We start from the raw sequence: 27,973 nt of genomic DNA, 5'->3' as shown, positions 1-27,973 counted from the left end.
GCACAGTTTAATGACTCCTCTGCGATCACCCTTGACAGGCCCAACCGCTGAATTTTTATGCCACCCTCTTTCTTGCCGATAAGAAACTTGTTATCACCGACAGTGTTGCCAAATTTGGGGCGGCTGCTGCGAAGATCCGCCAACAGCTAACTTCTAGCCCTACTTTCTTCTCGATGCCGCTACAAGAGGCTTCTATCATATGCTAGTTTACATGGTGTGCCTGAAATCTGATCAGAACGCAGTAGTCTCTGTTTGTGTGTTGCCCGCATCGGCTCGGTGGTCGTAAGAAAGCCGTTCCTTCATGCGAGAGAGCAGGCTCGCCCGAGGAGCCTGTGCACGTGGCTTGTTCAGACGTACGCCCGCTGACTTGCTCCCCCGCCCCCCGGTAGAGAGATAGATACGTGTATTTCGGCCATTGACCAGTATTGTAAACGGGTCAGGGGCAGGTGCGCGCAGCAGGGCCGCATCATCCTTGCAGAACAGTGAGTCGGTGGCGCGCCGCGGCTCGCGGGGGCTTCCTCGCCGCCCGGGCCAATGCGCAGGCCGGCCGAGAGAGGCAGCTGGCCGCAGCCGCCGCCGCCCCCTCGGTCCCATTCAGAGTCAGCTGCAGCTGCTGCCGCCCACATACGCTTCCCATCCCTTCCTGAAACCCGAGCAGGGCCGGAGGAGGGCGAGTCCCGGCCGGGACAAGAGCAGCGCCTCCTCCGGGCGCGGCCACCCCCTCCAGGGCGGGCCCTGCTGCTGCTCCCGCTCCCAGACGCCCAGCACTCGGCTGCTGCTCCCCGGACGGCGCGGACGCGAGCGAGGCAAGTCAAAGCGAGTGGGCGCGCCGGCGGGGAATGGGGAGGGGGGAGGAATCATTGGGGCTGGGCCGGGGGCGCAGGCTGCTCACCAACCGCCGCCGCCCCCCCCCACCGGCAGCCGGGCTGGGCTGGGCTGGAGGCGACTCCCCCGCGCGGCTCTCTGCCTGCCCCTCCCGAGCCGGGCGCTGCCAAGGGAAGAGCAGCAGCAGAGCTGCCAGCCTCTCCCCCCCACCACCACCTTGCTGCTCTCTCCCCCGTCCAGCGCGCTGCCCGCAGGCTAGCTACGCGTCAGGTAGAGCTGCGCGGTTAACCTGACGGGTGGCCAGCCTGCAGGCAGGGCGCGCTCTCCCTGAAGGCCGGCCGGGGCCGGGACTGGCCTGCCTCCCATCCCAAGCCGCGGGGGGCGTCGGGCGGGCGGCTGCCTTGGCGCGCCAGCCTGCAGAAGGAGGAACCACCGAGCCTGGGCCGGCTCGGCAGGCCAGGAGGGCCCGGGTGGGAGACAGGCTGCCCTCCGGGAAAGGAGCATTGACTGCCGACCTGACTCCTCCTCCTTGGGTGCTGCTGCGAGGGTTGTCTGTGAGTGAGGCTCCGGAATCCAGGGACTTCACGGGGCCCAGCGGCACAGCCCGGGGGGGTGCCCAAGAATCCTTTCCTCCTCTGAAACCAGGCTGGATCCTTTCCACGCGCCGCAATGGCAGCCCTTGACAAAAGTGGAAAGACGGCCAAGCCCCTGCCTCAAGGGAAATGGGCACAAGGGCGACAAGAACTCTTGCCTTGTTCTCTTACAAGGGGTCAAGGTTCACTCACACACACACACACACACACACACACACACACACACACACACACACACCCAGCTCTGTTGCATGTGGGATGCAATGGAGCATGCGAAGAGTGCCCTTCCCTCCATCGGTATATAGTTATCGCAGGAAGACGTAATGGGCGTATGTTCTCCACTAGTCCCTGTTTCAGGGGTGGGCAGACTTGGCCCTCCAGAAGGGTGCTGAACTACAACTCCTATCATCCCCAGCTACACTGAATCAACACCGCCCAGAAGGCAAAGTTTGCCCGCCTCATTTTCTGGTACTTGTCCATGGTATATAAACTGCCCCTATTTTGCTTCTGCAGACAACTGTGTATACTGTATAATCTACTTTTTAAAAAGCAGCTTGCTTCAGCCTCCTCTTTAGAAGCGAAATCTGATAAGGAGACAGATGCACTTTGACTCTATCGTGTGTGTGAACTCAAGCATGTGGATGCAATTGCCAGGGTGCTCTTTCCAGCTCCCCCCTCGCTGCCTAGCCAGATGGCAAGCGTCTCGCTGAGTGTGAACTGCAGCTATTGTAGAAGTACAAGCCGGTCAGGTTTGGCATTCTGCTCAACAGTTGTTGGCTTTCCGAACAAAAAGGGCCACCTTTTTATGGTCCACTGACTCTGTTCCAGTCATCCTCCTGCCAAGTAATCAAATCCAGCAGGTGGGAAAGAGACTTCCGCCCCCCGGTGTAACAGGAGGCAGGCCTCCTCTGGCCCTTGCTTTTCTCCAAAGCAGCTATTCCCAACTGTGGCTTATGTACCCGGTCTCTCTCTGTTGTCTGGTGCTGAACTACAGAGGTAAACTCTCCGCTGCTTTGATGGTTACCATCCTCCCTCCCACGAACGAGATTTGGCCAGTTGATTTGTTCCACAATCTCCATTACTAAGAGGGCCTATTTCTACACCCAAGTGGGCAATTCCAGCTCCCCAGGGCTAGTCAATATCCCTTGCTCAAAATGTAAATCAAGCACAAATTTGTTTTGAGGCTTTTGCTTATTTCATCTGATTGTGTCTTGTTTGGGTTGGGGTATTTGTTGTCTGAAGTCTGCTACCTGTTAAAGTTCAGGGATGCTGCCCTACAGACCATTGCAAGGGGGCATAGCAGGCAGAAGGAAAGCGTAAGTAGCAACTCCTGGCATATACGGTGCAGGGAACTCAACTCCTTAAATCCTTCGAGGGGGAATCTGCACCCAAAGAAAGAAAAGTGCTATAAAATAGCCGTTTGGAGGCCTGTCAATGCCAGTTAGTCACAGGACCTAAAAGGAGCCTTTGTGTTCTGGTCTGCCTACTTTAATCTTTAAGTGGAGAGGAGAGCTGGTCTTGTGCTAGCAAGCATGACTTGTCCCCTTAGCTAAGCAGGGTCTGCCCTGGTTGCACATATGAATGGGAGACGATGTGTGAGCACTGCAAGATATTCCCCTCAGGGGATGGAGCTGCTCTTTGAAGAACATCTAGGTTCCAAGTTCCTTCCCTGGCAGCATCTCCAAGATAAGGCTGAGAGAGATTCCTGCCTGCAACCTTGGAGAAGCCGCTGCCAGTCTAGGTAGACAATCCTGAGCTAGATAGACCAATGGTCTGACTCAGTATATGGCAGTTTCTTATGTTCCTAATCTAGGGGTGGGAAATCAGAACATAGATGAAGAAACCTTGTCCTGCGGATTGAAACCAGCCATTCAGGGAGGGTTGCTGACCGCCACGCCACTTTTTCCAGGCAAGGTGTGCGGAGCAGTGGGGCAGAACTGTAAACAAGACTCGGATGTTGGTTTTTTCCACTGCTCTGTGTGGGGCCAAGAATGCAAACAAGATAGAAATCATTCTAAATGATGACCATATTCTCCGTGTGTCTAGAATTGACTTGGTTCATTTGAATCCGCTTCAGGGCCGAAAAAGCAAGAGGCAATTGCTGCCTTTATTTTGGAAGAGCTTGTTAGTATGCTTGCTTCTGTGTGTGGGGTTTGTTTTTTTGTTCTGTTTGTTTAATGTCCTTGTAGAACAGAGTTTGCAGCAAACTGTTACCATTGAGAGACTTTAATATGCCTGGTTTCTTTCCCTGAACTTTGTAGTTTTCTGCTCTGCTACTATCTACTGTATATAGAAATATTTTTGGATGCTTTTGTTACAAGGTGCAAAAGTTGGATTCATTAGAATCTGTTTTTAATTAAGTTTCTAGTCATCAAATGTGTTCTTACCCTTCAGTGTTTTGTAGAGAGAATCTTAGCACCGTGCAGGTCAAATATGTCTCACTGTAGATTTCAGGGCTTCTGTCTGGTTCCTTATTCACACTCTTCCCCCCCACCCCACTGCATCCTGATCCTTGTATCCAGTAATTATTCCTATTCTGTTGCCCATGGCTCTCCTTCTGCAACCAGAGGGCTCTCCTTGCAAGAAAATAGCAAGTTTGCATGCATAAATAAAATGTGAGCTTCACACCAACTCTTGAGCAGACTGGTGCCCTTAGCGTGCTTTGCTTGAAAGGCTTACTTACAGCATTTGTACCATGCCCTTCCTTCAAAGAACTTGGTGCAGCTGAGAATTGGGAAGTTCCCTCCTTGGTGTTCTGCAATCCAGGGCAGTTTACAGGGCAAAACCTACTTCCCTTTATCAGTAAGAAAAAATATAGATTGCTGAGAGATTCACAAGCTAAATCAAGGATCAAATAAACCATGGTACAAGACAATAAATATTTGAACTGAATAATAAAATGGCAATGTAAACCAAAATAGGTTATGGGTCAAATGAGCTATCTCCTCAAAGCTTTCTTTGAGCACACATTTGACCACACCATTTTGGAATCCCAGCAGCCCTATGCATATGTTTCGTTGACTTTAGGTTATTTATTTATTTATTTTTATTTATTTGATTTCTATACCACCCTTCCAAAAATGGTTCAGGGCGGTTTACACAGAGAAATAACAAATAAATAAGATGGATCCCTGTCCCCAAAGGGCTCTCAATCTAAAAAGAAATACAAGTTAGACACCAGCAACAGTCACTGGGGGTCCTGTGCTGGGGGTGGAGAGGGCCAGTTACTCTCCCCCTGCTCAATAAAGAGAATCACCACGGTAAAAAGGTGCCTCTTTGCCAAGTTAGCAGGGATAGGAAGTTATCCTTCCTGCATTTCCTCTCTGGGGAAACGTATGTATGTATTTATTTATTTTATCTTTATACAGCCTGATATGTACCTCTCTGATATGTACCGCCTGAAATGTACCTTGTACCTAGGTTCACTTTTAAAAGTAACGCAGGTACAGTCATTCACACAAAAATATGTACCTGTGTACAGACAGATATCTGTACACTCACTGGACCCTAACTTATTACCTGAGTGGACTCCAGTATCATGCACAGAGATTGCTTCGAGAGTGAATCAGTTTAAAACTGGTAAGGCCCCCGGCTCAGACAATTTGCCGGTAGAGGCCATCAAGAATAATATGGACTGGTGGCTGCTGGTATTAGCCTCTTCGTTTACAGTTATTGACCAGACGACCTCGCCCCCTAGTGAATGGGGATCGGCAATTGTAATTCCTATATACAAGAGAGGCCAAAGACATTTACCATCTAATTCTCGCCCTATCAGCCTTCTTAATGTTATTGGCAAAATGTATGCATTTCACCTACTTAACAAACTCCAGGACTGGATGGACAAAGAGCAGGTGCTGGCTGATGAGCAGGCAGGCTTTAGGGCCAATCATTCTACTACTGAGCATGCTTTAGTCTTACGACATCTAGCGGAGAAATATTCTAATCTATCCCGTTCCACTCTTTTTGCTGCCTTTGTGGATTTTAAATCGGCATTTGATTCCATATCCAGAGACAAATTATGGGAAAGGTTGTTTAGCTCCTCTATTGATCGATGTTTGCTACTTTTAATTTATAAACTCCATAAGAATTCACGTCTGAAGGTACGATGCAGTTCAGCTGGAATCCTCACTAAGGTAAGGAACTCCCTACCTTTCGAGGAGTGAGGCAAGGTTGTATACTTGCTCCAGCTCTTTTCAATTATTATATTAACCCCATTGTGGATATTATCACTAATCCATCTTTTCATCCACCTAAATTGGCCAATAGACAGGTTAATATTCTGCCTTATGCAGATGATGCAGTGATTTTATCTTGGACTCCTGTTGGTCTTCGTAGAGCGCTTTGTTCTTTGGCTACTTTTTGCCATGAATATGCTCTGGAAATCAATTAGAGCAAGACCAAAATTCTGGCCTTTGCTAAACACCCGAAGACCTTGAACTGGTCTCTGGCTGGACATAAATTAGAACAGGTTAAGACCTTTAAATACCTAGGGGTTGTTTTCCAGGCCTCTACGAAACGCCAAGCACATCTGCAATATGTTACCCAAAATGCACGTAAATCGGCATTTGCCATCCAATCATATTTTCATCAAGATGGGGCTCAATTTGTACCAGCCGCCCTTAAGCTATTTATAGCTAAAGCCTGCTCTCAGTTGCTCTATGGGTTGCAGTTAGGCCTGTACACTAACTGCATACCTCTAGAGGTAGTTCAGACAAAGTTTTTGAGATCTATTTTACAGATCCCTAGATGTGTTCCCAATGTAATATTGAGGGTTGAAACTGGTATGCCTAAGATGTCAGCCCGGATGTGGTTTTCCATTCTCAGCTTCTGGTTAAGATTGTCTTTCTTTTCTATAGGCCTTGCTCACCTAATTTTTATTGATAAATTTAACTCTAGTTGGAAGCAGTCAATATCTTGCCAAATAAGTTTATACGGCTTTAGTCTGGATGGTTTATTAGAAATGGGTTTTTTTCGCGCAAGACTGATATGAAAGCAGCGGCTCTATGATATGGAAATGCAGACTGATCGATCTTTAATCTCTAAAGAAGTTTTCCTAGGTCTACAAATGTATAATACTAAACCTGCGAATTACCTGGATAAGATTACCATTACTAAGTATCACAGGATGTTCACACTGGCCAGATTTAATGTGCTACCTTCAGCTGAACTAGAAGGTAAATTTAGAGGGATACCAAAAGAGCAGAGACTATGCCCTTGTGGCTCTGGAGAACAGGAGTCTATCTTTCACATTTTACTCTGCTGTCTCTTCTATAGGGACTTTCGAACTTGTTATATTTCCTCATTACTGACTGATTTCCCAGGACATACAGATGTATTTTACGTCAACTATCTGCTCTCAGATCAGAAGAGGAAGTAACATTTAAAGTTTCTAAGTTCTGTGAGGCAGCTAAGAATGCTAGACAGCAGATGGTAAACCAGATTATGCAAACGGGAAACTGCTGATTAGGATGAGTCTATGTTTCTGTTTATATCATGTATATATTATTACTATTTCATTTGTGTTATTATGTATGTTTTAAATTTTGGTCTATGACCGTAAATAAACATGATTGATTGATCTGAACACTCATTGAGTATAACGTCCAGATAGAGCTAACATCCTGCCATGTTTTCAGGCTTGAGATACTTTGCCAATACTGCATGGTTTATGATCTGGCCAGTCTCTTTTTAGTAGTCGCTAGAGCTCAAGTCTGTGACTCAGAATTTTCCAAATCTTGCCTTGTGATGGAGGGTGGAGTTTCACTGGAAAGCTGCTTCTCTGGTTTTGGTACGTATTTACATCTGGAGATGGGCCCAGTCTCAGGAAAGCCCAGGTGTGGCCCATTCCTAAATGGGTGTTGAAATGCTGCTTCATTCATTCTGGAGCAGTTTTCCCTCTAAGGTGTGTGCATGTGTGCGCATACACAAGATTTTTTTAATGTCTACTCAGTTAAGTTTAGAGCCAGCATAGCATAGTGGTTAGAGGGTTGGACCAGGAAGACCTGAGTTTGGAGACTCTTGCTGGAGTCTGTCTTATGCTTCTTTTTAGATTGGGAGCCCTTTGAGGACAGGGATCCATCTTATTTATTTATTTATTTATTTATTTATTTATTTATTTATTTATTTCTCTGTGTAAACTGCCCTGAGCCATTTTTGGAAGGGCGGTATAGAAATCGAATTAATAATAATAATCTGCCTGCCTGCCTGCCTTTTCTGTGCTCTGTTGCTTTAGATACTCCCCGCTGCCCACAACTGAGCTCTGACACCAGAACTTAGTGAGCCAGCCCAGGAGAGAAGTGCAGGAAGTTGAATTCCCCTCACTTGTTAGTCCTTGGACTCCTCTTTGAAGCGAATGGGGCAGACACATGAACCACAAACATGGCTAACCTGCCCCATCGAACTTGGTCCTTTTAGTTCTTTTCTCTTAGTTGCTTGTTCATCTTGGGAATGTCATCTTAACTGCACTTGTGTGAGGATCTACACAGTGTGAACTTCATGGACCTGCCTGGCTAAGCAGTGAAATGAACACTGTAGTACATAGAAAGCTGCCATTTACTGAGTCAGACCCTTGGTCTATCTAGCTCAGAATTGTCTACACAGACTGGCAGTGGCTTCTCCAAGGTTGCAGGCAGGAGTCTCTCTCAGCCAGTTGTCCCTCTGATTTTTTTCATCTCTTTGCGGAATGAGTTTTGTTCTGGGTGGCAGAGTCAAGGCACTGTGTGCCCACCTGCATTCAGAGTGGGGCCTTCCTAATTCAACCTGAGTGGGATCTAAAATTAACTGAGTGGACATCAGAAAACTTGTGAGCATGAGCATGCCTTGGAGGGAACAGTGCTCTCAGCCCTATTTTTGGAGAAGCCAGAGAGGGAACTTGAAACCTTCTGCTCTTCCCAGAGCAGCTCCATCCCCCAAGAGGAATATCTTACTGTGCTCACATGTGGTCTCCCATCCAAATGCAACCAGGGCTGACCCTGCTTAGCTAGGGGGACAAGTCATGCTTGCTACCACTAGACCAGTTCTCCTCTCTTAATTGGCACTTTTAAAGCCTACATTTCAAAATGCATCTGCATATTCTCCATGTCCCGGGCTCTGAAGAACAATGAATAATAGACAGTATCCCTGTGTACACAAGGAACTTTAGCACAATATCATTTAAGCAAAATGGGAAAGCGAGGTCTCTGCCTCAATATGCATACAATCTAAACTTTGGGGGGTGGTTGGGGGGACTACCAAGAAATGCAGTTAGGTGGTGTGTTAAGTAGGGCCAGGACTACGAAGTCCTTCGGCCGAGGATTGCTCATGGTGGGTCCCTGTAAGAATCAAGACAGAATCTCTCACTCCTCATTTCTTTTCACCTTGGCACAATCAAGAAGCAAACATGAGGTCCGGGCCTGCTAAAATGGTCAGCTTTGCATATGGTGAATTACCTTCTCTTATTTGCCTCTCATTTGTGAGAGGGGAGAGTTGAAATACCGCCTCTGGATTTGCGTTTTCAAATTGGCTGGGTTTGTGCAAAGCCTAGTCAAACGGCTGGTGTGGCGCAGATGGGGCTCTCTGCCTTTTTCCCTTTTGCAAACCCACCTAGGATGTTGGACAGGAGCTGGAGGGTCTGCAGGCCTCGCTATGGCCCAGCGACAGATCTGCAGCCCTTCCTGGTTTCTCCCACTCTGTGCTCCTGCCTGTTCTCCAGCTCGGTGGGCTAGAGCCGGGGTGCATCACTCAAATGCCCTGGTGGGCTGGAACCAACCATGACTTGATATGTTGGAGCTGAGGGACATAGGGAGCTGCCATAGACTGAGTCAGACCCTTGGTCCATCTCGCTCAGTGTTGTCTTCACAGACTGGCAGCAGTTTCTCCAAGGTTGCAGGCAGGAGTCTCTCTCAGCCCTCTCTTGGAGATGCTGCTGCCAGGGAGGGACCTGGAACCTTCTGCCTGCAAGCGCTCTTCCAAGAGCCGGCCCATCCCCTAAGGGGACTGTCTTGCAGTGCTCACATATAGTCTCCCAGGGTGGACCTTGCTTAGCAAAGGGGACAATTCAGGCTTGATATGACAGGAGCAGCTGTCCCAGGTGAATTTTCAACACGTTAGTACATTAAAGTTAATTATTAAAAATATTAATGAAAGCGAAAGACAGAGGGTTGGCAGTGGGTGAGGCGAGGCAGGGAGAAAAAAGGCTCAGGGAGGGTGTCGTGGGCTCTGGCCCAGGGATGAGACCCAGCAAGGTAGACTGTACCTGGCCAAGCGGCCGGCTCAGCTAAGCCTCTGTTGCTCATCAGCCGGCAGGCCAAGATCTCTCCATGGCTCCTTCTGCTGTTGCTGCAGGACTTTCCTTCCTACACGCCAGCAAAAAAGCCCTTGTGGGCCGGATCCAGCCCCCGGGCCTTATGCTGTGCAGGCCTAGACTAGATGCACATCTGTATTGCAGGGCTGGCCCACCAGCTGTTTTTGTACTACAACTCCCATAATCCCCAGCCACCATGATCAGTAGCCAGGGATGATGGGAGCTGTAGGCCAACATCTGCAGGCAGGCTGAAGCTGAGCAGCCCAGCAGTGTATTGCAACATATGCAGCCCCTCTGGGATCGAGTTTTCTTGCATGGTCTATTTCGTTTCGTTTCCGGTTCGTTTCCGGGTCCAATTCAAGGTGCTGGTTTTGACCTTTAAAGCCCTTAACGGTTTGGGCCCGGGGTATTTGAGGGACCGCCTGATCCCAAGGGTTGCTGCCCGCTTGACGAGGACATCTGAGGGGGCCCTGCTCCGGGTGCCGACAATGAGGGAGGCCCAGCTTTCGTGCACTCGGGACAGGGCCTTCTCTGTTGCTGCCCCCAGACTCTGGAATGCTCTCCCGGTGGCCATTCGTTCCTCAGACTCCATCACGGCTTTTAGAAAGCTTGTAAAGACTTGGCTTTTTACCCAGGCTTTTACATGATCGTTTTTACTGCGGCTTCTCTGTGTTTTTATCTCTTATCTGTTGTCGTGTTTTTATGCTTGTTTATATGTTTTTAGCTTGATGTTTTTATTGCTTGATGTTTTTACTGCTTTTATTGTATGTTTTAATTTTTGTAAACCGCCTTGGGGTTTTCTTTTAACGAAAGGCGGTATAGAAATGTAAAAATAAATAAAAATAAAATAAATAAAATTTCTTAGAATCCCCTTGGTCCACAGGCAGGCGTCAAGTTCTATAAAGCAAGGATGCAACTTCAGAATCCTTTCACTCAAATCTGTGTCTGAATGTCCTGCCTTCACTACATGCTCTCAGGACAGCATTACAATCACTAAAAAATGTTGAAACCCTGAAACAAGATTAAATGACAATAGCAGCTTTTTTAAAAGGCAGCACTGCCAGAGTCCTATCAAAAGAATTCAACTGATATTTTAAAAGGCCTTATAAAATAAAGAAGGGGGTCGGCCGGCTCTAAAGGACGCAAGAGTAGGTGCCAGGCAAACCTTCTCAGGGAAAACTTCCAGAGGACTAGCACCCGTGTTAATCTTAAAATGCCAGAAGAGTCTGGTTTTGCTGCAACAGATTAAGAAGTGTGTTTCAGCATAAGCTTTCATGGACTACACCCCACTTAGTCCATTAAAGCTCATGATAAAATGTTAGTCTAAGGCAAGGGTTCCTAACTCTGGTTCCCCAGAGGTGGTTGGACTACAACTTCCATCAGTCACAATGGCCAATGTGGCTGATAGGAGTTGTAGTCCAACAATCTCTGGGGAACCAGGGTTGGGAACCCCTGCACTCTGGCAAGGGTGTTCCTCGACATTCACCCCTCTCTCCCTCACAGCTACCAAGGACACCTCAGCATTTCCTGCCGTTGCTAGTTGGCATCAGGCGTTGCAATCCTTGGCTTTGTAGCCATCACGTAGGTGCTTAATATTTGAGTTCTGTCAAATATTATCTAAAGCCGTTCCCTTTCTCATGCTTTCATTGCAGAGAGCCATTTGTCCAGAGGGCTTGAGATCAGAAGATTGCAGATATCTCATTGTCATGGTGAGTAATTTGTGTTTGCCAGGTACCATGTTGTGCCTGGTAGGCTCTGAGCCTAATAAACAGGGTTACTGTTTGGCGATATTGACTTGGGGAGATAAAATATGAGGAAGATCTGCCTCTTCCTCATTGCTGGAGAAGTATTAAGCGGATATCAGTTAGTATTAAAAGTATTCTAGGATATTGGCTTAGGTCCAGGGTATTTAAGAGAGTTCTGCCTTTGTCATGAGCCCTGGTGCCTATTAAGAGCATCTGCAGAGGTCTAGTTACAGTCACCACCAGCTTGTCTGGAGGCAACTCAGGACTGGGCCTTCTCTGTGGCTGCCCCAGGGCTCTGGAATGCACTCCCTGTCAAAATAAGAGCTTCTCCATCTCTGGCTGTGTGTGTTGTTTTTTTAAAAGACCCTTAAGACGCACCTGTTTTCTCAAGTGTTCCATTAAAATTATTTTTAAACTGTTTATTTTTATCGTGTGAAATTATTGTAATTGTTTCACTCTGTGAATTGTTTTTATTCTGCCAAAGTGTTTGAATCGTTCTTTTAATTTTTATTTTGTAATTTGGATTGTGTACACTGCCTAGAAATGTATATAAAGGTAAAGTGTGCCGTCAAGTTGGTTTCGATTCCTGGCACTCCCAGAGCCCTGTGGTTTTCTTTTGCTAGGATACAGGAGGGGTTTCCCATTGCCTTTTCCCACGCAGTATGAAATGATGCCTTTCAGCATCTTCCTGTATCACTGCTGCCTGATATAGTACCAGTGGGGATTCAAACTGGAAACCTGCTACTTGTTAGTCAAGCATTTCCCCACTGTGCCATTAGGTGGCTAGAAATTTAAATAGAGATGTATATATATTAGGCAGTATATAAATTAAATATCTCCATAGGACAGGGCTTGATCTTGTTCCTACAGAGCTGACTGCTGGTGACAGAAACAAAGTCGCCAACGCTTGGTCTTGGGCGGTTTAAGGATTTGGACCAGGTTTCCTTAAGGACCGCCTTTGCCCATATGAACCTACCGGAGCCCTAAGATTGGTCTCGCAGGCCCTTCCCTCTGCCCTGTCATTAGCTCAGGTACACCTGGCCAGTGCCAGGGACAACGTTCTCTCCTTGAGGATGCACGTTTATCTCCCTCTGTATCTTTTGAAGTGGAGGCTGAAGACTCTGCTCTTCCCTTGCTCCGGGCTGCACAACGTCAACCCTCCTGCAGATGTTGGCCTACAACTCCCCAGTGGGGCTGGGAATGATGGGAGTTGTGGTTCAATATCAGCTGGAGGGTGAAGTTGTTGTGCAGCCCTCTTGTAAGGCTTTTAGTCCAGGGCAGGGAACTCACAAAGCAGCCCTTCTGCAGATGTTGGACTACAGTTCCCATCACCCTTACCCTGACTCCTTGTGGCTAGGGATGATGGGAATTGTAGTCCAAAAACAGCTGCACGGGCCACAGTTGAAGACCCCTGATCTAGGGTTTCAACTTTCTGCTGGCCTTTAATTGCATTAACCTTGCTGTGGTGCTGTGCTGTGTGTGTTTAACTGTGTGTGTTGTGTTGATTGTGTTTTTAAATTGGAAGCTGCCTTGTGAGAGTCTTTGCCCGAAAAGGCAGGGCATAAATCCATAGCTTGGTCTTGCTTGCCTCATTGACATTTATATGGCCAACCATCCGTGCTCTTGGAACACGGTCAACTTGACCCGGACAAGCCCTGCAGTAGAAAATATCAGATAATGGCATGAGGAAGAGAAAGATCTTCCTGCTGCTGTATTTCCCCCAAGTCAATATCTCAGAGCACCGAGACCCCGTTTATTAGTCTCCAACTCAGCCAGCCAGGCACAGCATGCTTCTCTCTGCCATGCCATTCGTTTGGGGTTCCCGTCTGCGCTCTGCTGCGTGCCGGCGTCTCCTCATCCAGAAGTGAGCACGACTTGCCCTCCTTTTGTTCCCTGCCTGCTCTCCCTCGTTTCCCTGGTGCCGCCCCTGTAAGGAGAACAGCCCTTAGGCTCTTCCCTGTGTGAGCAAGAGGATGGGCCCGTAGCTCAGGTGTGGCGCCTCCACTTGGCAGGCAGAAGGTCCCCGGCTCCATCCCTGGCCACATCTCCAGGCAGGGCAGGGAGAGCCCTCTCTGCGCAAAGACTTGCAGCAGTTCCTTGAAGAGAATGATCTCCAAACTGGGCTGTGCTCACTGGTAACCTCTAGGCTTGACTACTGCAATGCGCTCTATGTGGGACTGCCCGTGTCTGCAGTTCGGGGACTTCAAACTGCAGCAGCCAGACTGGTCTCTGGGGTTTCTCAGAAGAGACCCTGTTATGCCTGTTTTAAAACAGTTGCACTGGTTGCCGATATGTTTCTGGGCAAAATACCAAGTGCTGGTAATTACCCTGTAAGCCCTAAACGGCCTAGGGATGGGTGCCCAGAGGGAGTGCCTCCTATAGCATGATCCCCTCCGCACCTCAAGGTCATCGAGAGAGGCCTGTCTCCAGCTGCTGCTGCTGGCAGTTCACCTGGTGGTGACTCAGGATTGGGCCTTCTCTGTAGTTGCTCCGGGGCTGTGGAATGTGCCCCCTATGGATTTCTGAGCCTTGAGATCTTTACCAGCCTTTCAAAGAGCCCTAAAAACATCTTTTTAACCTTGGCTTCAGTGATCTTTAAATGGATTTCATTTTAATAGATTTTAATGGGTTACTTATTTATATGAACTGCCTAGAGCCATTTGGACGAGGCAATCGAAAAATTCAAAATAAATATATACATAAATAAAATCTTGGAGAGCTGCTGCCAGCCTGTGTAAGCAATACTGGGCTGGATGGACCAAGGGTCTGACTCAGTAGAAGGCAGCTTCCTTCGGTCCCGAAGCCCAGGGTGCCTGTGGACATGTGAAGCTGCCTAAGACCAAGTCAGGCTATTGGTCTGCATGTCTCCACCAGCTGACCGTGGAGGCAAAGGTCTTGCCTAGCCCTGCGTCCAGCCTGACCTCAGACACCGTGCTTGCAGCTCAGGGGCGTCCTGCTGCACATTAGAAGCTCTGTGACCAATCTGTTCATGGTGGCATTTAAAAAAGAATCTTCTGTGGCTTTAGGCAGGAAACCATGGGACGATCAAGGGGGCTTCCAACTTCAATGCTGATGCCGAAGCCCAAAAGCTCCGAAAGGCCATGAAGGGATTGGGTGAGTAGGATTTCCTGCGTGGCGCTAATTCCCTTTGCATCTCAGCTCTTGGGCCTTGTGTACAACTGTGGAATTCTAATACTCTCACCTTAAGCTGTTGGCACTTTGACAGGACAGACCATTTCATTCTGCCTCAAAGCAGCCATGGGAACAGCAGGCGCTAGAGGGCCTCTGTGACTTCAGTTATTTGCATTTTAAAAAAAACAACCCGATTGCATTGGCTTTAACTGCTGCTGGCTCACGTAGTGGGCTTCATTCCAATTCCTGTGCATGTCGGTTTTTGTTTGTTTGTTTGTTTTCCTTCTCAGCTGTTAGCAGAGCTCCTTGAGCATCCACACTGGTTTCTTTAGATATCTCCCATTTTTTGCTCTCAGTGGAATCGTTTGCGATTGTAACTTGCTCTTCAAATGCATCAACATGAGATCCGAAGTTTTCTCTGAGCTCATTAGCATCAACATGCCTGACATCTGGTGTCCACATCTGCCTACCTTTTTAGCTTTCCTTCCATGCCCGCCTGAAATCCCAGAGAGCTGCGTCCTGCCAGTGTGGACCAGGGCTGTACAACTCCAGCCCTCCCCTTGCTAATTTGGACTGCAACTCCCATGATCCCAAACCACAGTGGCCAGTAGTCAGGAATGATTGGAGTTGTCGTGAAATGTCTGCAGGAGAGCCAACGTTGGGGCAGCTATCGTGTAGTATGAATACTTATATAGCTCTCTTCCAGAAAAGTTCCCAAAGTGGTTTACATAGATATATTTAAATATAATGGACTAAAGAGTAGGCCAGTGTACCCTGAAAACTAGGGATTTCCAGATGCGGTTGATTCCAGCTCTTATAATCCCCATGATAGAGGGGGCTCTTAGCATGCCCTGCCAACGGGCTTCCCATACGGGACTAAATGGACTGCTAGTCTGATCCATCAAGCCAAAGGCCATTGCAGCTGGGGATTATGGGAGTTGTAGTCATCAACATTTGGGAATCCCTGTTACAGGAAATGCAGGTGCAGACACTGTTGACCTAGATGGACCTAGTGCTCCAACTTGGCAGAAGAAGACAGCTTCATGAGTTCTTGAGAAAAACACACATTTCCCCTGTTTTGTAAGCCTTGCCACTTGAATTTCTGATATCTCTGGTTTGTTTTCTGCTCTTGTCCCAGGAACGGACGAAGATGCCATCATTGAGGTTCTGGTCCATACAAATCTGTCACAACGGCAGCAGATTAAGATGGTCTACAAATCTACCATTGGCCGGGTAGGTGAGGTCGAACCCCAGGCTGGCTTCCTGGTGATGCATGTGGGTTGGGCCTTCCCCAGAAAGCCGTTCAGGCAGAGAGAAGGAAACTGCTGATTAAGTTAGGCGGAAGGAGAGAGTGGCTGGCCCAGAGCCACCCTCTGGGCTTCATGGCCGAGCAGAGCCTTTGTCTTGGGACCAGCCCTCCTCCTTGCCCATCATGTTGGCCAAGTTTAAGGATGAATTTGTGTGCAAGTGTGCGCATGCATGAGCAAAGTGCACTGGATCCTGCTGCATGCAGTGGGGGCTGCTGGATTCTCCACCCCATCCCACCCCACCCCACCCCCATGCAGAAGTGTGCAGCAATGGGGTTGTGGCCATTGGCACAGAAAGAAGGCTTGCTACTTACAGTGGGATTTGCTTCCTCAAAATGTGGAACTTCCATATAAAGCTCTACTTCAGTATGAATGTAACACTGAAGACGAATCAAGTGTGCATTATTTTCCAAACTAAATATTTCAGTTCAAAAACGGAGCTGAACTATTTGTTAGAAAATATTTGGAGATATTGACAGAGCATGAAACATTCACATAATGTTTATGTTTTGTGTTACTAAATATTAGACAAACATGGGAAATCAGATTCCAGTCAATCTTGCCACTTTACAGAACTCTGTAGAAAGCTCACATTGCTACCTGCACCTCTTTTCCCACTGTGGCCGTGCAGCTGAGAGATAGCGGAATGCAATCAGGCACTTCACATGGTCAGTAGCCGGGTAGGACAAGTGTCCAACCCAGTTTCGGGAGCTGTGTGTGCTCCCAATTTTGATCACCCAGCTGAGGGTGAAACACAGTAGGAGATGGCAACAGGGATGATCTCCAAGCAGCACCTGCATACAAGGCCTCTGTTCTACCTGCTGCTAAATGAGGTAGAAGGAACTGTCCTACCCAGTTATTGATTGTGTGAATGGCTCTCATGTGTTTGCATTCTTCATCTGGAGCCTCTCTCTCTCTCTCAACAGGATTTGATTGGCGACTTGAAGTCTGAGCTGAGCGGGAATTTTGAGAAGGTGGTTGTTGGCCTGATGACTCCCATCACGTTGTATGACGTCGAGGAGCTGAAGAGGGCCATGAAGGTTTGCAAAAGCTTTTGCCGAAGCAAACGCAATGCTGGGGAACGTCCTGCAACAAACGTCATTCTTGCCAAATGGCCGCAGGGCAGGATGGCCGGTGATCAGGCTCGGACTGGCCCACAGGGCAACAGGGCATATTCCTGGGGCGCCACACCCACGGGGTGCCCTGTGTCCTGCCACATTTGGCAGCAGTGAATACTCCCACCTTAAGTGCCCATTCTGCTCAAAACCCAGCGCCCTCCCCACATACATTCCACCGCCCTCTCAGTGCCCCCAGTCCGGCCCCTGCCTGTGATGAGGGTCTGCACCCAGATATCCTGCTGCCTGGGTTTAGGGTTCCAAAGTAAGTTGGACCAGGATGACCAAAAGGAGAGACAGTAGCTCCGGAGGCAGAGTCAGGTGGGGAATCGTCCCAGTAGAAGCAATGTAGAGGGCTGTCCAGGGCCCTCCAGGAATCCTGGCACCCTGGCTGTGGGAAAACTCCACCAGCTGCCCATCTCCGAATCCTGCCCTGCATTCGTGGCCAGTGCCACAGCACAGCATCACAATTTGCATTTCTAGAGCCAGCCTAATTTCATGCAGATCCACTGCACAGCTCTTGCTCTTAACTTCACAAGAAGGCTATAAGCATGCCGAGAAAAGCCGATCACACCACAGGATGCTCTGTGAGGCCAGATTAAAACTGCAGCACTTTTTTTTTTTTTTTGTGGTGATCCCTGTGCTCCCCTCTTCCATCTTGGGGTTGGTCTCAAAAAGAAGCCCAACACAGTTACTTGAAAGTCCTGCACGCCTTGGACGTGGACCCTTTCCCCTCTCTGTGTCAGTAATACAATTCTCTCTGTGTTTGCTTAGGGGGCTGGTACAGATGAAGGCTGCCTGATAGAAATCTTGGCTTCTCGGACCAACGAGGAAATTCGACGGATTAACGAAACCTACAGACACCGTGTGTATTACGTTATTGATGGATTTTCCCCACATTTCTGTGGCAGTCCTCCTGTTCATTTCAATGGGGCTTGTGCAGAAAGATTTGTGTATCTTTCTCTAAGCGCATGCACGGGGGGCGGTCATACGCCCATGAACGGAAGGAGCCCTGAGAAAGCTCCATCTCTTATGGCCCTTAGAAACTTTTATCTGGTGGTTGCAAATCTTTATCTGGTTATGAACAGCAGGCCATTGACCTTGCTGGCGGAGATGTGGTTATCTCTCCGAGATTTCTTTATTACCTGCTGCATTCTTGTTTGGCTTTTCTTTTTTTTAAAGTGGGTTTTCATGGCATTTTTATAGTAGGATGGTATACACTGCCTTGGACACTTGAGAAATGAAGCAGAAAAGTGGGGTGTTTATTAAATTAGTGGTGCCCAGAATCACCCCCCACAAGGCAACGTCCTCAACTTGCCTTAGGGTAGGGCCACCCCCTGGACTGGAAGTGACCGTGGCCCACAGCATGTGCAGTAAAACGAGATGGAAGACCTATTGTGGTGGACTGTAGCACTTCAGACTGAGAGGTGTACATGGGCGTGTCTCTTGGGATGCTTCCTGCAAATAAGTCGGCTAGCACAGCCGGAGAAGGTTCCCATTCCTTGCTGTGCTAGTTTTCTCCTTGCAGGAAGGCCTTTCCACAGGGGAGCATCCAAAAAGGTGAGCCTCTACCTGCAGCTTGAGGTTATATTACCAATTCTACCATTGCAGGACTCTGCCATCCCATCGGCAGGCCAATTCAGTTTCTTACGGTGTTCTCGTAGCTACTCACTCTTTTCTCTTACAAATGGCTCCATGTCTGCGTCTCTTGACAGAGTATGGAACCAACCTCGAGGAAGACATTGTCTCCGACACCTCCTCCATGTTCCGGAGAGTTCTGGTATCCCTAGCAACCGTAAGTAATTGCGACTTGGAAAGCCCATCTGCCCTTCCTTGCCAGGATCTCCCAATTTTAGCCTCTCTCTGGTAACATTTCTTCCAAGGGGATGCTACACAGCGGGGCTGTCCTCACAATCCTATTTAGGGTAGGAGACGTCTCCTAACCATGCTCAGGAGTTGTGTGCACTCCCATTTTGTGGTCGTGTGTGAGGCTCCTGTGGATAAGAGGACTTTTCCTCCTCTCTCATTTAACGGCTGGGTACAGCTGCTGGGTAGGACGGAGCCTCACACATGGAATCTCCTACCCAGCAGGAGCCTCATGCATGATCACTTCCTCCCCCTCTTACTTTGCTGTTCATTTATTTATCATATTTGTAACCACCCCAAACTTGCACGTCTGGGTGGTTTACAACATAAAACAAATCAAAACATTCAAACAATACAAAACCACAATTCTAGTTAAAAATCTTGAGTGAATAAATGCGCCTTTAGAGACTTTTTAAGAGCTGTCAGAGATGGGAAGGCTCTTATTTCAGCAGGGAGCGCATTCCAGAGTCTGGGGGCGGCAATAAAGAAGGCTTGTCCTTGAGTAGCCACCGGATGAGCCTCTGGCAACTGCAGAAGGACCTCTCCGAGTGATCTGAATGGGCAGTCGAGCTTGTAGCAAAGGAGATGTTCTCTTGAATACCCAGGGCCTAAGCTGTTTAGAGCTTTATAGGTTAGCACCTTGTATTTTGCCCGGAAACCTATTAGGAGCCGGTGTAGTTCGTTTACTCTAGGAGTAATATGGTCTCTCCAAAATGACCCAGAGACCAACCTGGTCTTTTACTCACAGACTGTCACAGAACGGGAGTTCGCACAGCTCCTGAGCTTGAGTAGGATTCATCTCCTGCCCCATAGAGGATGGTGAGAACCAGCTTACTGGGTTCCTTTCCCCTGCTATTGCTTAACGGTAATAAATTTTAAAACCTAAGCTGTCAGGTGGGCCTTCTGGAGAAGGAAATGCTGCTGAAAGAGTCAGTGCGAGCTCTCGAAACACTCATGGAAGCTGCCTCCTACCCAATCAGACCAGTGATCCTTCTATCCCAGTATTGTCTGCTCTGACCGGCAGCAGCTCTCTACGGTTCTCCGGCAAAGGAGTCTTTCCTGGGTCCGCTTTTAACTGGTGATGCTGCCAGGACCTTTTTCAAGCAGAGCTACAGCCCCCTCCCAAAATGAATGGCAGGCAACGTCCACTGAAATGCAGGGTTCTTCCCCAGTGGTCCCTGGAATGCATGGCCACTGCATTCCTTGGCCGTTGGGTCCAGTCCCAATACTAGCCCAGTTTTGCCTGCACTGACTGGCAGCAGCTTTTCAGGATTCTTGGGCAGAGGAGGTTTTTCCGGGCCCCGCTGAGACCTTTTAATGGGAGATGCCTGCCAGGAAGTGAACCTGGGACCTTCTGTACGCAGAGCCGATGTTCTGCCCCTGAGTTACCTCCTCCTTCCCCTGCACAACATGCACACTTCCCAGGTCTACAAGAAGCCTGGCTTGCTTCAGGTGATGGAGTGAATGCTCACCCCGAGGGTGAAGCTGCACCCACCAAAGGGTCCCTCGGGAAACATCCCTGTGACTTCACAGGGGCTCCCCCACACCCCAGTCCCTTCCTTGGGCTGCTACCTGGCTTGCAGAGTTGTGTGGCAGAGCATCTAACTGCCTTGGAGAGTCTCCCTGCCCCAGCGCCTCCCCCCTCCCTGCCTCCGCTTCCCGGCGACTGGTTGGTCTTATTTGCCTGGACTAGCTGAATCTAACACCCATGTCTCGTTCCCAGGGCAACCGAGACGAGAGCCATCATGTTGATCCGGATCTCGCCCGACAAGATGCCGAGGTTTGTAACTCTCCATGACTTAGGCACGTAGGAAGCTGCTTGACACCAAGCCACGTCATTGCTCCATCTGGCTCAGCATTGTCTACACTGACTGGCAGCCGCTCTCCGAGGCAGGGACCTTCCCTGCCCTACCTGGAGAGGCTGCCAGGGAGTGAACGGACTTGGGACCCTCCGCATTTTTTTATTTTTTTTTTACATTTATATCCCGCTCTTCCTCCAAGGAGCCCAGAGTGGTGTACTACATCCTTGAGTTTCTCTTTCACAACAACCCTGTGAAGTAGGTTAGGCTGAGAGAGAAGTCACTGGCCCAGAGTCACCTAGCAAGTCTCATGGCTGAATGGGGATTTGAACTCGGGTCTCCCCGGTCCTAGTCCAGCACTCTAACCACTACACCACGCTGGCCATCTGCATGCAAAGCAGATGCTCTACTACTGATCTAGGGCTCCATCCCCTAAAAGGGAAATCTCGCAGCAGACCGTGCTCACGTGCAGTCCCCCATCCCAATTCGAATCAAGGTGGACCCTGCTTGGCAAAGCAGACCATTCCTGCTTGCGGCCACAAAACCAGCTCCTCTTCTGCTCCGTTTCCAACTCTGCTTCCGAAAGCCGGTTTGATCTGGCAGCTTGCAGCATGGCCCCTTTCTGCATGAGCTCCCAAACCGAGATCTTTATCGGAGACCTTTTGTATTCAGCTCTCTGCAGAGTGGCAAGCAGTGACCAGAGGAAGGACCTTTCCCCCTCCATAAGGGCTGCCCTGATTGAAGAGTTGCCTCCCCAGAGAAGGTTCAAGGCTGGCTCCAGAGATGTCTTTCTGGCACTTGGCTAATATCTTCTGCACGTCCAGATCTTCCTGCCCGTCGCAGGAAACTGATTTTATAGTTCTTATCGCTTTGCTGGCTTCATACCCCTGATTTGCCTTATTGCTTCTGCCATTCTTAATGTCCCTGTTTCATTCCCACCCCCCAATATCTTTAATAGCACTTCATGACCGCATTACACTGGCTGCTGCTGGTCTGTCGTAAGCCATCCTGGAAGTTTATTGCATAGAATAAATACAGTTGGCTATTGTCTAGCCAACAAAGAGGCTGCTGGAGCCGCTGTTTCACCATCACTCCTGCTGAGCTGTACAATAGGCTCATTCACACCAGTCAGGCCCTTGGTCCATCTAGCTCAGGGTTGTCTACGCAGACTGGCAGCAGCTTCTGCAAGGTTGCAGGCAGGGATCTCTCTCAGCCCTGTCTTGGAGATGCTGTCAGGGAGGGAACTTGAGACCTTCGGCATGCAAGCAGGCAGATGCTCTTCCCAGAGCAGATTTCCCCCATCCCCTAAGGGGACTATCTTACATTGCTCACACATGCAAGTCTCCCATTCAAATGAAAACCAGGGTGGACCCTGCTTAGCAAAGGGGACCATTCGTGCTGGCTACCACAAGACCAGCTCTCCTCGCTCGACCAGCTCTCCTCCCTCTGTTTCAGGAGCTGTGTGCACTTCCAGTTTCTGATGGGAAATCAATGCTGGAAGCGCTGGCAGTGATTGTCTGCCTGCCTTCCATTGGGTAGGAACATAGGAAGCTGCCATATACTGAATTAGACCCTTGGTCCATCTCGCTCAGTATTGTCTACACAGACTGGCAGCAGCTTCTCCAAGGTTGCAGGCAGGAATCTCTCGCAGCCCTGTCTTGGAGATGATGCCAGGGAGGGAACTTGGAACCTTCTGCTACTTGGAACGTAGATGCTCTTCCCAGAGCAGCTCCATCCCCTCAGGGGAATATCTCACAGTGCCCACACTTCTAGTCTCCCATTCATATGCAACCAGGGTAGACCCTGCTTAGCTAAGGAGACAAGTCATGCTTGCTACCACAAGACCAGCGCTCCTTCCTACCCAGCGGCTAAATGAGGGGGGGAGAGCCTCCTACCCAGGAGGAGAGCAGCTGGTGATCACTGCTGGCGCCTCCAATCTTCTTCTTCTTCTTTTTTACTCACTCACCAGCTGAGGGACACTTCTCCCCTGTTTATCATCATGTGAGCTGCCTTAATTGGTGGCTTAACTGTTGACTTTGCTTCCTAAGGGCCTGATCCTAGGCCTGCTGACTTCAAAGTAAGCTGCCTTCTGCTCTACGTTAGATGCCACAGCAAAGAGCCTGGTGTGAACGGCTGGCCAGGGCCTCAAGCTTGCCTGCGTCATTCCTTGGCATGCTCTGCGATCTCTCCATGATGCCCAGGATCTTTTTTCATCCCGACCCTTCCAAAATTAAGGTTTTATATTCTCTGCCTTTCTGTTTTGTTTTTAGTGCCTGTATAAAGCCGGGGAGGAGAGGTGGGGGACAGATGAGGTCCAGTTCATGACTATTCTCTGCACCAGAAACAGAACTCACCTCTTAAGGGGTAAGGACTCTACTTTTGTGGATTATTCTCCATTATATACACACACACTCCCGGGCATCTGGGATGCTTTTACAAAGCAAAGAAGGGACTTCCCCCAAACAGCCGACACTGGCACTGTCTCAAGTATGGCTAGGAGGGGTGGGGGGAACCTCTCCCCTGCAGGATCAGCTCACCTGTCTTTGTTTTTAATTTTATGTTATTGATTACTTTTTACATTTTGCTGCTGAGTCACCTTGAATATTTCTCTTATGGAGAGATGAGGCATTTTCATCTTTTTATGAAACCATGCACCTAAAACTTTGCCTCTTGGTATACCCTCAGCATGTTGTCAAGGTAGGAAACTGTTCTCTTACAAGCAAGAACTTGACATGCCCAATGAGAATTGCTGCTTTCTAGACCCCTCTAGTCCCGCCCGCCCCCACCCCTCTCCACTCCAAAGCCTTCACATGCTCCTTGTTTCCCTTTGAGGCCAGTGCTCTCACCATGGCTTGTTCCTGCAGAGGAATGCACATCAGGGACGCTGTGCCAGCATGCAAAACTCACCAGGAGCTTGTATTTGCATGTCATTCCTTCCTTTCGTAGGCATCAAAGGGAAAGCCTGCATTGCAGTTAACCCTTTGGAGCTCCTGGGAAGGAGATTCTGCCATTCCTAGTCCCTCTTCCCCCTCACCCCACTTCTTTTGTCATTATGGCTGGATTTTAAGCTTGCTGTGACCAGCAATATCGGCACTTGATCCTGCTGCTACTTGTCCCTTCCAGCTAGATGGAAATTCCGGCTGTACATCCTTTTCCTCCTCCCTAGCACAACCGGCTTATTTTCTCTAGGTGAAGCCCTCTCAACACAACATGCACAAGGCAATTCTGATAGATGACACTTACCTGCAATGATCAGAAGTAGGTTGCTTGTTAAATTTGTGCTTTCTCGAGCATTCTTAAAATATAGAAAGCTGTCAAGGATGGAGTTTAAGAACCCCACATCTGAACACCTCGAAAGCACACTCGGTTTCCACAAAATATACTTTATTGCTGGGTAATCTGAAGTTTTCTAACTAGAGAGCAGATTTAATGTCAGAAATGAGAATAATCCCCGTGGTATCTCCACCTGCATAGCAAACCAGAGGCCAAGCTAAGCATCTGGGTTTGTTGACTGGACAAACTCCTGCACCTTCACTTTTTTTGGTTGGTTGCACTAGAAATGGGACTAATCCAGTTTTCCTTGCAAGTAAACTCGCTCTGCCTTTTCAGTGTTTGATGACTACAGGGTCATTGCTAATAAGGACATTACAGAAAGCATTAAATCGGAGATGTCAGGAGATCTTGAGGATGCCTTGTTGGCCATAGGTGAGTGTCCTACTGAACTGTCAACAAAAAAGTGTGTGTGTGTGTGTGTGTGTGTGTGTGTGTGTGCACGCGCGCGCATGCGTGCAGGGGTGGGGCACTTGCATAGTTCAATAAGGCGTTGTACTATGCACTTCTAGCTTACTCTTGGGTAAATATGCATAGGATTTCAGCCACAGAGGTGTTTTCCAACCATTAATCTTCCAAAGCAGGGGTGGCCAACTTGAAGCTCTCCGGCCGTTGCTAGATTGCAGTTCCCATCATCCTAAGCTGTAATAAACGCAGCTGGGGATGATGGGAGCTGTAGTCCAATATCAGCTGGAGAGCCTCCGATTTGCCACGCCCGTCCTAAGAGCTGGTTCACTTTTTAATCATTTTCACTTGCTCTTCTTCCAAGGGAGTCAAGGCAGGAGGATTATTCTCTTATCCCTACAACCATCCTCTGAGATGGGCGAGGCAGACAGACGGAGAAGGGCTCAGTCGCTCCTGGAGCTTCCTGAATGACAGCTATTTGGACCTGGGTCTTAGCCCAGGGACTAAGGCTGATCCTCCAGCCCCCTGCTCTCCAGCTGTGGCTGAACTGCATCTTCCATCATGCCCAGCCACAATTAATTGTGGCTGGGGATGATGGGAGTTGTAGTTCAGCAACAGATGGAGAGCCCAGGTGGCCTACTCCCTGTTGTTGGCAGTGCTAACTATACAGAACACTCTTGCTTTACTAACTTAGTCTTGGACAGTTGTTTGCATGAGAGGCTGCATCTGTCACAAGTGTTCTCTCTTGCATCGTCAGACTTCCTTTCTCTGTTCTCTCCTCGCAGTGAAATGCATGAGGAATAGGTCTGCTTACTTTGCTGAAAGGCTGTACAAATCCATGAAGGTAAAAAATAAATTTGATACATTCAGAGTTTATTTTTAAAAAGCAAAAAAATTAACCACTGTTTTGGTGTGGAAAAACCCCCAAGAATTCTGCTTTTGAAATTCTAGAACTGGAAGTCCAGATTTCTGTGATTGGGATATATTATGCAAAGAAAGCACACATTATTGTCATAGGCTGGGCTCATTACAATTCTGGGGATTCTAGTTTGGTGGGAGGAACCAAGTTTTCTCTTGGCAAACCCTTGCATAATGACGTTCTCACGGTTCCTTGGGAGGGAGGGAGGGAAGGAAGAATAACTTTTAAGCCTCTTTAGATTTGGATATGCTCGAGTCTCTTTGCTCTTCTCCTGGCTTCCCCAGGGTTTAGGGACAGATGACGACACACTCATTCGAGTGATGGTTTCCCGCTGTGAAATTGACATGATAGAGATCAAGGCAGAGTTCAAGCGGGCGTATGGGAAGTCTCTTTACTCCTTCATTAAGGTGAGCATTTGGCGTGCAGCAGAATGAACTTGCATGAAGTTGTGCTTGAATGCAACAGGCCTTAGTAGATCAAATCAGCTTTGCATCTGCTCTTATAGGATGTTTCCCTACACAACAGTAGCAGCGGGTGTGTCTGTGGGCTCTATCAATTTGCTGCACACCACTTCAGCATACCTGTGCATGCTTTTGGACACCCTCTTCTTCCTTCACCTACTGAATCACTCACAACCATCCTTAGCCCATTTCAGGACCATCTGTTCCAAATCACTACATGCCTTAGGGACCTTTCAAGCAGAAAAGTGCCTCTGACCATACGCAGAGGACACTGCGACACTACTCAATAACCAGTCCGGAGTGCCCTCCAGGGATCCTATCTGCCCCAACTCACTAGTTTCACATATCACCTGGGACATAATTTGTAAAGAAATGCTGCTATCCTGAATGGGTGGAACCATTCTGTCTTTAACTACCCCAGCTATAAGCTGAAAGGGTAGTTAAGTGGGAGATACCTACAACTCCACAAAAATGAAAGACTTAAGATGACATGTTTGAAGAGCAGCCCCCACCCAAAAAAGGGAGGGCAGTAAAATGCCTTAGTGGGATAGGAGTTCACTGTGTGTTCAGATTTGTAAGCTTTTTGGGCTGCACAGAAATTCTTTATCTGACTAGGTATATAATTAAAATAACACACACTGATTATTTCTGGGACAGCGTCGTCTGGTTTAGCTCTGTCTGCCCTTGGATGCAGCCTCGAGGTGACAATCGTAAAGGTTCTTGAGGACCCAGTGAAGAACTGTGCCTGATCTAAAAGGCTTGTACACCATATTTTGCCTGCTCTCCAAAGCAATTCATCAGAATAGATCATAAAAATAAGAATACAAAAGCTCACTTGTACTGGGGTGCCTGTGAGTTTCTGTAGGGCCTTGCCTGCAAGACCCCACAATGATAAAGGAAGCCAGGCAGCCTGCCACTTTCCAGACTGATGGTAAGGAAGGAGGAATGTAGCAGGGGGCCTGGGGGGCAGTGCCCCATGCGCCAGCCTCACTTAAATGAACAGGAGCTGCAGAAAGGATTTGGAGGCCAGACGTCCGAGTGCCTTGTGTTGTTCTCTCTTCCAGGGAGACACTTCAGGAGACTACAGGAAAATTCTGCTTGCCCTGTGCGGTGGGGAAGACTAATAAGCAAAAGGCTCGCCTCTTGCTACGTCCAGGCAATGCTGCTGTTGCTGCTTCCCGTCATAGACACCCAAATAGCCTCTACCTCTTGCAACGATGCTTTACTTTTCTTTCGGGAACACTTTGATGCAGACATCTCGCTTTTGCATCATGTTGTCCTAGATTTTTACCTGCTATGGTATGGGTCGTGAACTAACTTCTTTCACTTTAGTAGCAGAAGAGAAACACAATATAGGGTGAGGGGTTTTTTTAACCCAGATGTGCCTTGTGTGCAGGGGCAGTGGGATCCTGTTTTTTGTGTGCTGCAGAAAGGCTAGTCGGTAGAAAAGGAGTGAAACCTTCCAGTAATGCCTTTTGACAATGGTTGGTTGGTGCCCGTTTTGCAATGTTTTGTTGCACTTTATGGAAGTTAGATGTGACCCTCTGAGATCTATGACCTCCTTGCACCACTGAAGTACATGGCTGCTACCTCTTGGAAGCTGCTTTTAAGCATACCAAAGCCTTATGATGGGCCAGTGAACCTCTTACTAGACTATGCCTTAATATTAATGCAAGTGGTCTCAATGTCCAGGACAGAATCACTTACGCCTCTGCACCCATCCCCAAAAGAATAAACTTGATTTTGGTTACAATCGGATACATATTTACGTGTGGGGTGAGTCCCATTGGATTCCTGAATTGGAGTCCAGCCCCTTACAGAGGGCTGGGCTCCTTGTAGGCAAGATGTATTTAAAGATTTAAGTGCCAGGTTGTTACACTGAAATACAGGTGGACCTCCTTATCTGTGAGCGTTCTATTCCTCCCTTACGACTGCGAATAATGAAACCATGAATAACAAGGCATTGTGTCTATGGGAATTGGGGAGTTAGGTTCAGGAGCCTGGAAAATGATTTTTACAAAAAATAAATAAAGCAGAAATAAGGATGGAACACAGCACTGTACGATGGCCACCTCAGTACTTATGCTCCTCCAGTAATGCATTGTGATCATGAAGCTTCCTTACTCCACAGTTGAAGTTCTGGTTGGCAGGTTGCCCTGAGAGGCATCACTGGATTTGGGGCCTGTTCAACTAAC

General features: G+C 48.4%; 1 protein-coding gene across 1 annotated transcript; it reads left to right on the top strand.

Annotated features, from left to right (window-relative positions):
- Nucleotides 1–503: 503 nt before the first annotated feature.
- ANXA4 (annexin A4) lies at nucleotides 504–27,840 on the top strand. Its single transcript, XM_053269196.1, has 13 exons — nucleotides 504–806; nucleotides 11,352–11,408; nucleotides 14,471–14,558; nucleotides 15,715–15,809; nucleotides 16,810–16,923; nucleotides 17,773–17,863; nucleotides 18,714–18,793; nucleotides 20,588–20,644; nucleotides 22,934–23,027; nucleotides 24,273–24,368; nucleotides 25,184–25,242; nucleotides 25,602–25,724; nucleotides 26,843–27,840. The coding sequence occupies exons 2-13, from the start codon at nucleotides 11,406–11,408 to the stop codon at nucleotides 26,900–26,902; spliced, it is 960 nt and encodes a 319-aa protein (XP_053125171.1). The 5' UTR covers nucleotides 504–806; nucleotides 11,352–11,405; the 3' UTR covers nucleotides 26,903–27,840.
- The last annotated feature ends 133 nt before the right edge of the window (nucleotides 27,841–27,973 follow it).

Source organism: Hemicordylus capensis, chromosome 8 (genome assembly GCF_027244095.1).
Source record: "Hemicordylus capensis ecotype Gifberg chromosome 8, rHemCap1.1.pri, whole genome shotgun sequence".
In the NCBI taxonomy this organism is placed as follows: Eukaryota; Metazoa; Chordata; class Lepidosauria; order Squamata; family Cordylidae; genus Hemicordylus; species Hemicordylus capensis.
Note: the sequence above shows the minus strand (reverse complement) of the source record. Positions and strands in the feature narration are given on the sequence as shown.

What these genes read in the sequence shown, in the direction of transcription:
- ANXA4 (XM_053269196.1), top strand. An exon ending in TTCTGGTATCCCTAGCAACC is followed by an intron (nt 18,794 to 20,587) that starts GTAAGTAATTGC and finishes TCTCGTTCCCAG; the next exon opens with GGCAACCGAGACGAGAGCCA. An exon ending in TCGCCCGACAAGATGCCGAG is followed by an intron (nt 20,645 to 22,933) that starts GTTTGTAACTCT and finishes TTTTGTTTTTAG; the next exon opens with TGCCTGTATAAAGCCGGGGA.